Source organism: Vespula pensylvanica, chromosome 4 (genome assembly GCF_014466175.1).
Source record: "Vespula pensylvanica isolate Volc-1 chromosome 4, ASM1446617v1, whole genome shotgun sequence".
NCBI classification, from domain to species: domain Eukaryota; kingdom Metazoa; phylum Arthropoda; class Insecta; order Hymenoptera; family Vespidae; genus Vespula; species Vespula pensylvanica.
Window position 1 is genome coordinate 10,174,898 of NC_057688.1, and position 11,590 is coordinate 10,186,487.

Here is an 11,590-nt window from a genome sequence, read left to right on the forward strand (position 1 = left end):
GGCAACGACGCGATTCGGGATTCTTCTTTTTGTTTTCGTCCGGCTCTTCTTCCTCTCCCTCTTATCGTTTACTTTCGGGAAGGTCGTTGCCGCCGCCGCCGCCGCCGCCGCCGCCGCCGCCCGTTAACGGGTACTTTACCGTAAATCTCGCGTTTAAACCCAACCGTGAACCCGGGTCGGTCGGACGGATCGATCCGAGTTTTCGATCGGATCTACGGACTTTTCGAGATCTTGGCCGTGGTTGCGTAACATCCGTCTCTCTCTCTCAGCGATAGACTCGTGCTCGCACGCGAACGCTAAAGTACGCCCTCTCCTTCCTCTCGCGGATTCGACGACGGCTTCGAAACTTTTACCAAGATGATTTTTTCCTTCGGAGATAGTTCCGCAGCGTCGATAAGTCCAAGATCCTTTTCGCGGTGGCCGCATCGAACAGCCGTTCGCGATAAGCGTCGAGATAACGATTGCGGGAGGCTTTTGTTCGAGTCTTCGAGATCGCGCTTCCCCCTTCTGTTCGACGACTGTCAACGAACTCTTTAGAAAATACCGAGCTCTTTGTCCCGTCTCGCGCGATAAACGAGTCTTCTCCGCGCGCGCCGCTTCCGTACTTTTCCTCGCGAGCGACCGAACGTCTTTCCGGTAAGAACCGCTGCACGGGGGTCGCGTTCGCGTAAATTCGGCCGCGCTAACGAAGTAGCATTCTCGAGGGGTACGAGTCTACCACCTACGTAAATATTTGTAGAGCTCGCTCGTAAATAGAGGTAGATGAGTCATAGTCGAGTCAGAGAGAGAGAGAGAGAGAGAGAGAGAGAAAGAGGGAAAGATGGGAGGACGGAGAGAAACGGCCAAATTCCTTTTCCCCCTCGACTCGAGTCGGCGAAACGAGCTCTCTTCGTTTTCGTCGGAACGGGAGGCAGGCTCCTCGCGCGCTGCTACCAGCGTTCGGAGCACGAGAGAGAGATTTCTTCTCGAGAAGAAGAAGATTATCTCGGAGCAGTCGTCGTCGTCGTCGTCTATGTCGCGTACGTCGGTCGTAGTCGAGGGCGCCCCGGCATTGCGGTGCAGATATCGATCGGACCGGGCTAGTAGTCGCAGCTTCTCTCGGAGTCATCCAGGACCACCCACGCGTCCGTCCCTGGCGCACCCTCTCTCGACTTCCCCTCCTTCCCCGAGCTTGGCTCCTACTCGACTCGATCGCCACCTTTCCTCGAAATCGAACCTTATCCGACTGGTTTCGTCCGCGCGAGATCCTTTTACCGAATCGCGATACGCGCGTTACGCCCTTGCTCCAAACTTTTCTCCCGTCGAGGATCGAAAGGAGCCGAGAACGGCGACGGGGTGTACCTTCCATTTTCCTTCGGAGCGCGTTCGCGCGCACTTTCTTCTCTCCGAGCCTTCGAGTATCGATCCTCTCTCTCTCTCTCCTGTTCTTTTTTTACTCCCCTCTCGGAATCGTATTATTTCTATCGAAAGCGGAGAGAGAGCTTAAAAAAGCGAGGCCTGACGTCGATAACGGCCGACGATAACGAGGCGGGGTCGTCTCAAAGGTTATCTCCGCTGCAAGCGCGTACTTTCTCTCTCTCTCTCTCTCTCTCTCTGACTCTCCACGTCCACCCCGCCGCCCCGCAATTTTCTTGCGATAGCTCGGGAAAAGGCGTCTTTCGAAAATAGACGTCGTGCCCCCCCGACCCCCGTCCTCGGCGAAGGGCCACGAAGATTTACGAGTTCGCCGATATTAAAACGCGAACGTTATTTACGATCGTAGTCGCTCGACGACCGCGCGGCTACCGGGCTAAAAGCGTACCGATGGCGCAGATCCTTCGGTCCGGGCGAGAGATAAAGGAGGAAAACGTCTTTTACGAATTCACCGAAATTCGTTCCTTTCGATCTCGCCGTAGCTGTTGCGCGAAGCGATAAATGCAGGCGACGACCCTAGATAACGGCGAAATGCCGATCGAGCTATTACGGGCAAGCGGCGGAGCCTAATCTCGAGTCGAAAGGTTTTATCGTCGTCGAAGCGCGAAGATCTCTTCGCTTCCCAATCGTTTCATCGGATCGATGATTTTTCGGATTCGTCTTATCTCGCTGGATCAAAACGAATCGGCCATGGTAAGAGAGCGGTCTCGCGCGATCGCACGTACCTTCGAAGAAATCGTCGCGCGCGTACTACGTCGTAACGACGACACACCCGGTGCACGATTTGCACGACGGCGCGCATTCCGAATAGCTGTCGTCGACGTGAACGCGCGCGCGCCTCTATCTCTCTCCCCCTCTCGGACATCGGCGATCGTATCAGCGAGCCTCGACTCAAAGGTTCATTGATAAAATCGTTTCGTCTCCTCGTGGCTTTGTGTAGCCTTCTACCGCCTCTTATCTCGTCCCCGCGCCCGCGCTCGTCGGCCCCCACTATCGATAAAGCAAAGAGACGACGACGACGACGACGACGACGACGACGACGAGGTTTACCATTAGAAACGGTCGAAATTATAGGGGAACGAAGACGCGACGGGTCCTTGTTGTTGGATCGGATCGACCGAGGAGAGGACGTCGTTAAAATTCTTATCTCGGGATTATCGATTCGTAAGCGCGATCGTGTACCTTCGACTCGGATCTTTTCCCGTGGACGCTCCGTCTCTTTTCGAAATCGATACGACCCGATTTACTCGAATTTCATTGCGACGCGAGCAAAGGCTAAACGAGGGAAGCATCGATTTTTTTCGAAGCGTCTCGAAATCGGAAATCGGGCCCGGCTCGATAGAGATCGATTTCGAGATCGTTTCGCGTAATCGAAGCTTCGCTCGAATCTCATTGCGCGGCTGGGTTCGCTGTGGGAAAGCGCGCTGCTCGCGGCTCCGATTTCGCGCGACCGTGTTCTCTACCGTCCGCCACCTACGGACCTACCAAACTCTTCGTCTCGCCCCTCGCTTCGTAACATCCGCCGGCGGTCGGAAACAATTTTCGATTCGGTACGCGCGGAGACGGAGCGAGAGCGGAAGAACCCCTTGGGAAGATCTCGTTCGCGATGGATGCGTCTCTATCGATCATCGATCGCGTACCTTTCAACGGATTTGCACGATTTTTTTCTCATACGCAGGATCGCCTCGATACGTCAGGCGCGTAAGTCATTAAAATGCTTCCAACGGGGCGCATGCGCGCGATGAATTTCTCCTGAACCAAGGACCAATCGGAAGCCGCGCGTCGTCTATGAATAATTCAAACTTTTGTCGTCGACGACTGCCGTGCTCGACGTCTCGAGTAGAGAGAGATAGAGAGAGAGAGAGAGAGAGAGAGCCTCTTGGCATTCTCTTCTCCACCATGTCCGACTTCTTTCCGATTCTTTTTCTTTTTCCCGACGCTTTGTCTATCTCCCCTTTCAGGTCGCGTCTGGGTTGCGTCTACGTCTTTCTCGGTTGGAAAAATGGAAAACCATTGGCGTGTCGCAGCGTGTGCTACCGTGCTCGATAATTCCTGAAGGTCGTTAACGAAACCAATTGGACGTAACGACGCTCGGTCGGAAGCTCGACGCTGGTCTTTCACTTATTTCTTTATTTATTTAGTTTTTCTTCGTCGAGATCGTCTTTGCGCTCGACAAATTTCGATAGGACGGTCTCCTTTATTCGAGAACGTTCGAAACTTCGAACGAGAATCTTTTAATATTTTTCCCCCTTTCGACCTAGCGACTCGTCGAAGCCTTCAGTGGAAATTCGACGAATCAACGCGTGGACGTTATGCGAATGGTGGACGTTAGCGCGATCATCATTATCGCCGCCGTCGTCGTCGTCGTCGTCGTCGTGGCCGTCGCCGTCGCCGTCGGTATCGGTGTCGGTGTCGCCGACGCGCCGCCGCCAACGGCACGATGCTGCCGATCGTAGCGTTGATGGTTTTTGATTGGCCGGAAGTGACGTCACGACACGCATCGCGAGTCCACACACATTAATCCGTGGCGGCTCGCGCGTCGCAGCTTAGCAGACGGTAGGCGTCTCCGCGTATACCATCCAGAGAAGGAACGCAATCGCGCAGCCTTTTTTCTCTTTTCCACCTTAGGACAGCTCGAAACGATCCCGAGGAATAAACCAGTCCCGCCTAAAAGTCGCGTCGGTAGAAGCGAGAAATCGTTTTCCTTCGATAGGAAACTTTCGCAAATTGTAAGGTTTCGAGTCTCGTCTCGATGGTATACGCGCGGTAGGACAGATCGAGTAATATTTCATAGCGATTGGAACGACCGAACGACGGATCGCGGTTTTTCAGGGCGAGCCGCAAGATCGGTTTCGATCGGGTGGACAAGGTTGCTAGTGAAAGTCGTCGACGAGAGACAACGAGACGCTTGGCGAAGCGTCCAAATTCGACTAGGAAAGAATTTCGTCGAGTCTCGGACGCCTCGAAGGATGGTGCACGTTTTGGAGGTTACGGTCGCTATAGAGTAGCTCGGATAGTACCAATTGGTAGGGGGAAAGGGGCAAAGAAGGCAGCCTTTATGACCCCTCGTAGGCAGGCAGGCAGAAACGGTTCGAGTAGCGTGGGCCTTTGTGCCCGAGAGAATGGCTCCGTGCCAAAATCCGTCTACGATCCCTTCGTTCCACCGCTCCGTACTAACGGTCCTGCGAAAAGGAGCCTTTGCGAACCAACCTGCCTCGATCGGGGCTCTTTCCGTCCGCGCGAGCGAGCAGTCGGTTAGAAGGAACGAGAGCGGCGGACCGTAACGCTTAAAATTCTCATTACGCGTTATTTGCGGCGTCCCGCTCGAGGGAGGACCAAAGGGACAAGGAAGAGAGCCGGTTAGCCGCGGCGCGAGAGTAACGATCCTGCGAAAGGGCTGTTGGAACGAACTAGCCGGCCGAGGGAATCCCTTCGAGCTAGCGCTCGCTCCGAAACGGGAGTCCGCGAGGACCGTCGATCCTTATCGAATCGTTCGAGTTCGCGTCGGACGCTCCTCCTCGAGACGGTCCGATATCGATTTCTTTTAAATTCTCTCGGGAAAAGTCGGTCGTGCGAGTCGCCGACTCGCATGGACCGTGATTAAGATCGAATGATTTCATATTAGGAGAGTTATTAATAGTCGTCGGTTTTTCCGTTGGCTCGGCTTCAAAATCTTATTACGTCGACGTTTCTTCTCCCGTACGCGCTCCCTCGCCTCCGAAGGAAACGTCGCCTTGTCTCTTTTCTTTTTCCACGCGAATTTATGAGGATCTCGACGGCGAAATTGCGATAATCGTTCGTAGCCGAGAGAGAGACAGAGAGAGAGAGAGAGAGGATCGTTAAACGACGGGGCTATTCGCGTAATCGCGTGAATTATCGTCGGTACCGTTTCGCAAAGCTCCTTTTCCGTTGCAACGTTGACTTTGCGCAGCCTCGTCGACGAGAACAATTTCTCCCCGATTAATTTCTCGACGATTCCGTCTTTTTTTCTTCGACCTTTCTTTCTCTCCTTTTCCTTTCGTCGAATAAATAAAGGAGAAAAAACAAGAAAACGGAGAAGAAGAAAGGAAAGGAAGGAGATAAAAAAGGGAAAGAGAAATATCCAACCTTCCGTCGAGAAGAAATAATTAGATATCTTTTCGTCTATTTTTACACGGCTTCGTGGGCGGACTTTTCTTTTTCTCTTCCTCTCTTTACTCCGAAAATACTCGATAGAGCGCCACGCTTCGGGGGATTCGTAAAAGGGAAGAGAAAAAGAGGAGAAAAAAATTGGATAGCTCTTTCTCGCTCGATTCGACTCGAACTGAAATAATCGATCGATCCGACCTCTCTCCCGTACTTTGAATAAAGAAAGAAAGGGACGAGACGACCGGGATGGCTTCCGTCGAAGCGAGTATCCGTTGTCGGACAGGTACGAATAAATACTGCGTAGAACTACCAAAGCATGAATAAATGTAATCGGGTCGCTGAAAGCGGCGCTACTTTAATACGGATCAACACGGATTTTCTTCATTCCCGTTTGGATTCGATCACCGTCGACGCTCGTTTCTTCTTCTTTCTTTCTTTTTTTTCTTTTTTTTTCTTTTTTTACTTTTTTTCCTTCTCCTTCCTTTTTCCACTTCTTTTTTCTTCGACTATTTAGGCGCGCGCCGCGAATGGGACGGTCGAACGGGAAGCGGATTCTACGTCGTTCTCCGGCGGTCCGGCTTACGGGAGGATTCGCCGTCGACGGGTAGACGCGCTCGTAACTCCGAGACCCTTTAGAAACGTTTTTCACTGGCACCGAGCCATCCGTTGATACGGATTGTTTAATTCTTTCTTCGTGCGAGAGAGCGAGGCACCCGGTCGGACGCGTACCCGCTTTTTCTCGCAAACGCCGGAATCGTTACCTCCTTCTCGCGATCTCGACGAGGGTCTATCGCGACCACGAGAGGAAAAGAGAAAGAGTACGTACGTACGTACGTACGTTCGCGGAAAGTCAAGGATAAAAGTCGCGTACGACCTTTGTAACGCGCTCCACCGCGAAAACGCCGAGTCTCGCTTTTATCGCGTGCCAGATGCTCCGAGATATTCAAAACTAGCGTGGTCGGCCTCGTTGTTAATCTCTTGAACCGTCCACTCCTCTCGTTCGGTCGCTTCAATAAAATCTACAACGTTAGCCGACTACGAGGAGGATGCGCGAGATGGTTAACGTTCCTCGTAAATCGCTTTCACGTTCGTCCCTCTCGTCCGCGGGTTCTAGAAAAAAAAAAAAAAAGAAAAAACAAACGATCGACGATTCGAGCGATCGATAATAGGTAAACGATGGAACGAGTTTTTCAAGTCGGCGCGACTCGATCGATCGCAAACGTGCCGTCGCGTATTTTGCCTCTCGTTCGTATCGTTGGACCGTTTTTCACGTGACGCGCGCGCACGCACACAACCGCGTGCGTGCGTGCGCGCGTGGAAGGGTGACGTATGCGTGCTAACCATCTCAATTATTTAATTCCGCGACGCGCACGGATGCAGGGACAACGGCAACGAGAACGCGAAAATCGTCGCTACTCCCTGCAGATGGAACGGTCTCTTTCTTTTTCTTTTTTTTTCTTTTTCTTTTTTTTTCTTTTTCTTTTTTTCTCATGCTCCTCGCTTTCGAGCAAACGCACCGAGGGCACCCTCTAGATTTATTCGCCTTCTATGCCAATTTGCATACTCGCGACTCGCGCGGTTTCTTCGTGCGCGACCCGAACGGATAGCCGGCGATAATACGAGACGAGCGGACCGTGTTCGTCGTCGTCGTCCTTCTAATCTCGTTTAGGCGAACGTGCTTCTCGTTAATTCGCGTTGCGAGAACATTCGACGTCCGGGAAAAGTACCGAAGTGGTCTTCTCGCGAGGATGCCTTTCCTCGTGCTGTGTACCTTCGATCGCAACGAGACCGAGCAAATCGAAAGGACCGCTACGAGGCTAAATGCGCCAGACACGTAGATGCGAGTGCGCGAGCGCGCGAGAGAGAGAGAGAGAGAGAGAGAGAAAGAAAAAAGTCACGGAAGCTCGACCTTACGGTGATTTATCGCGACTAATTTATTCCAACGAGTACTTCCCTGCTCGAGCTCGAGCGGCTATTTAGAGAGCGATTTTCCAGACGCGATCGTTTCGCTTCTTTCTCGAGGGAGAAGCGCAAAGTGGAAAGAGTCGAGATGGTCGACGCATGTACGAGAATTATTCGCGAACGAGAGAAGACGAACCGGCGCGCTCGGATGTATACCTAGATATTTAGAGGAAAAGCGAACGGTCGGACCCGTAATATACGGCACGTGGTCTCTCTCTCTCTCTCTCTCTCTTTATGGAGGAAAAATCTCGACGTTTATTCATCGATGGAAGCTCGCCAAAAGCCTCGTCCTCGCGACGGTCACGGCGAGCTTCTCTGCTAGGTCTCGCTACTCGAGCTAATCGTAATCCCGGGTCGTTGTCCTTCGCCGAACCGAGCGGAAGGAACCGACCGTTGATCGAGGAATTTGTCGGTTGCAGCACATGGTGCAGACAGGAATGGCTGCGCCGTACGGTGGGGGTGTCTTCCCGCCGCCGGTAAACGGCGTCGCGGGCGTCGTGGGGGCGACCGGGGCAGCGGGCGAGGTGAAAGCTCCCCCGTCGGTGCAGGTAAAGGAAGACAACAGCGGAGCGGGTCAGCAGGGACCACAGAGCGGAGCTCAGGTAGCGGCACCGACCAGTGGACCCCATCCTACGGCACAGGGGGCACCGACGGCAGCCAGTTTCAGCCCGCCTCCGCCGCCGAACGGCGTCGATCAGCAGGCGATCGTGAGTATCGACGTTCGCTCGAGGAACCAAACCCTCGAGGAAATTTTCATGATTTTTTAGCGAAGATCGTCGTTGATTAGGCGCCGAGAAACGACACCGTAAACCTACCACGCTCGTCGCTCGCTCGCTTCGTTCGTTCGGTCCGCTGCTCTGCCTATCCGCGGTCGCGCTTCCTTTCCGACGCCGAGATTTCGACTCGACGGCGCTAGACGCCATACGCCTCGTTGCGATACGCTACTTACCCTCTTCGATGCGGCCCCCTTATCGCTCTCGTTCGCGTTACTCTTCGCACTTGCACGCAACGTCGTCCCCGATGCGGGTTTCTTGCGAGCTTTCGAAACGACGTATCGCCATTTCGACGAACGATATCGCTCGCATACGAGGTCGCCCTCTCGAACACCACATTCCTGCTTTTTTCTTTTACTCTTTCGTTTTTACGTTTTCATTTTTACTCTTTCGTTCTTCGATTACGCGGTTACGAGGTCGGATCGGCGTCTTCTTATCCGGTTGCCCTTAACGAACGCCTTCGTTCGCTCTCGCTCGCTCTCCTCTCGATCAACCGAGGAACCGCGCGTTCTAACGGTTCCTCCTAGGCGTATTACGCTCCTGCCGTACGTTCAACCCGATAAGAATCTACGTATTATCTACGCAGCCCCGAGCACATCCGAATGGATTTTAGATATTATCGTCACGTTGTACGCAAACTCGGACGTAACGCTTGATATTCTCTCAACGCTCGCCGCCGAGCAAGCACCGCGCGTAGCTTCGGGCTCGTTAGTAGTCGGAGCGCGATAAGCTCGGCGTACCGCTTCGGCTGACCACTTTCAGCCGTACACCACTCGTTCGACGGTGTTCGCGCATAGAGTCGGTGTCTCGCGCCTCTCGAAAAACGCGATAGTTATTTAAAGGCGAACGCGAGCGAGGCGAGGGATTCGCGCGAACAAGATTTAGACGGGCGGTGGATACGATTCGGGGATCGGCGGACGATAAAGAGCCCACATTTATCTCCGATCGTTTATCTCCGAACAGTCGGAGGTGTTTCAGGCGGCGGTGGCCGCAGCAGCGGCAGCGGCCGCGAGCGGAGGCGGACAACAAGCCGCGACCACGCAAGGAGGAAACGAGACGAACCCGGAAGGAGCCGTCGATGCGGGATCTCTCGTCCCGGTGACCTCGGGCGCTACGACACCGGCGACCGTGACGCAGGCCGCGGATCTGAAGGGCCAGCCTAAACGCCTTCACGTCAGCAATATACCCTTTCGTTTCCGAGACCCCGATTTGAGGGCGATGTTCGGGGTGAGTGTCCGGGGAGAACAACGTGTCCCCCCCCCCCCTCCCATATTCCTCGACTCTCGATTCCTATTTTTCTTTCTTTTCTACGTTTGTTGCAGCAATTCGGCCCGATCCTCGACGTGGAAATCATTTTTAACGAGAGAGGAAGCAAGGTAAGCTCACGTCGATCTATAGGCTGCGAGCCACCCCTTTCAACCCGTCCTCGGACATTTAATTCTATCGTTCTTGTTCATTGAGAGGAACAGCGACGTCGATCGATCTCTCAAACGCGATTGCTCTCATTTTCGTTCGACGTTCGACGCGCTCGACTTTGAAGATGTTCTCGTCGACTTTGTTCCTTTCTCTCTCGGATCGCCGATAGATCGATCGACGTTTCAGGAAATTTGCAGCGCCGCCGCTAGCCACGTTTTTCGTTCTTCGATCGAAGTCTCTCCCGTCGAAGGAGAGAGAGAGAGATAGAGAGATAGAAAAATAAAGGACTAGCTCGCGGCTCTGCATCTCCTCGCTGCTTATCCTTCTTCTTTTTCAGCGCGTTGGCAACGCTCTCGTCGCTCGGTCGTCTCGGAATCGCGAAAGCGAACGGGGCGAACGTGTCGCCGACGTTTCGAAAGTCGGTGCTAGTTGGGTAAACGCGTAAAGTAGTACCGACCAACGGCGAGCAAGAGGATCGAAGGGAGAACGAAAGGGGTTTTGCACGGTGCCGCGGAAACGGTTATGTAAATAGCTTTCGATATGGATGACAGAGGTCTGGATAAGATCCGCAGTAATAGATCGTGCCGACAGGCGGCATCCGGTGAGCCTGCATACTCAGCGTCTTTGCGTCAAGTACACACGAGTGCACTTCATCAACTTCCCGCGGAGGGTTCGGCTTTACCAACTGGACGACGACGACGACGACGACGACGTCCTTGCCGATCGATTCGCGCTCTTTCGAATTTTTCGTTTTTTCCCCTTTCGATCCTCGCCGTCGCCGTCGTACCCTTTGGGATTTTTCTCTAGATCGTCTTAAGTTCTGGTAATATTCTACCGGCACGGTGGAGAAAGCCGATAGCGACCCGACGATAGGACAAATCGCCTTGGATTATGAATAGTCACGAGAGTAATGGTCGCTTGTAACTCTTAAACGCGTCTTATTATTTTGATCGTTCGTTTGCAGTTGTAATCGTGTTACTCACGCGACCAACTTTGTTCTCTCCCTCTCCATCTCCGTGCCTTCCCGTCGAGAGAAAACGTGTAACGAATCGTGCAAAGCTCGCATTCTAAATTTGTCTTCTCTTCGCGTTAGCTTACGATTATTATTACCTCGTCTTTCCTTCGGTGCGTGAATTTAATCTCGAGCGAATGTAGGAAACGATCTACTTCTATCCCTCTCTCCGGTGAGCGAGGTTGAGCTCGATTTTCTCGCGAAATAGCGTCCCACGAGGACGACGACGTAAAATCATCCGAGTTTAGTTTCGCCGTCGCGTCGAAATCGCTTTTGCCGGATCCTCCCTCGGGGCAACGAAGCTAGGAGAAAGATTAAGCGAATCGGAAGTTTAGAAAAGGCAATCATACTTATTAGCCGTAGATTAAAGAGCCGAGTAACGCTCGAATAAGCTTCCGTCGGAGCAACGGGCGCGACGATCTCGAACAGGAAGTCCGAAAGCGGGGTACGTCCGTACTCGTAACGACCAATCACCGAAGCGAATATTGAACGCAAAGTGGTCCACTTCCACGTTCCGCCTCTCTCAGGAAGTTCTCTCGGGCGGTGGGGAGATTAATTAAATTCCCGTGCAACCGGTCCGCCCTTATCTTCCCGCTCGATCCTTCTCCACGTACTCACGGAGAAATCTTTCGTTTCCTCTTTCGGACCGATTTCGGCTTTCCACTTTCGAGACGACGATAGCGACGATCGCTTGTTGTAATCCATTCAAACGGTATCTATATTTCTTTCGATTTATCATTAAGAGAGCGTTGCCATCGCATCCTACGATATATATTTTTACGTATTTTAACCATTTATATTTCTATCGCCTTTGTAAACCGCACGATTTTTGACGAACTTTGAAATTGGTTGTAAACTTGGGTATCTGTAACGTTTTATCCTTGAT

At 52.8% G+C, this 11,590-nt stretch overlaps 1 protein-coding gene across 15 annotated transcripts in view; it reads left to right on the forward strand.

The window, feature by feature from the left end:
- The window catches only part of LOC122628873 (RNA binding protein fox-1 homolog 2), a 75,092-nt gene that overhangs the window by 31,192 nt on the left and 32,310 nt on the right, over positions 1 to 11,590 (forward strand). For 13 of the 15 annotated variants that reach the window (XM_043811665.1, XM_043811680.1, XM_043811664.1 and 10 more), the window contains 3 exons: positions 7,923 to 8,210; positions 9,240 to 9,503; positions 9,599 to 9,652. In XM_043811665.1, the coding sequence (XP_043667600.1) occupies positions 7,926 to 8,210; positions 9,240 to 9,503; positions 9,599 to 9,652 (603 nt within the window). In that variant the 5' untranslated portion in view covers positions 7,923 to 7,925. Of the gene's footprint in view, positions 1 to 5,515; positions 5,825 to 7,922; positions 8,211 to 9,239; positions 9,504 to 9,598; positions 9,653 to 11,590 lie in introns of those variants that run through there. The other 2 variants (XM_043811666.1, XM_043811681.1) reach the window with 2 other exon arrangements.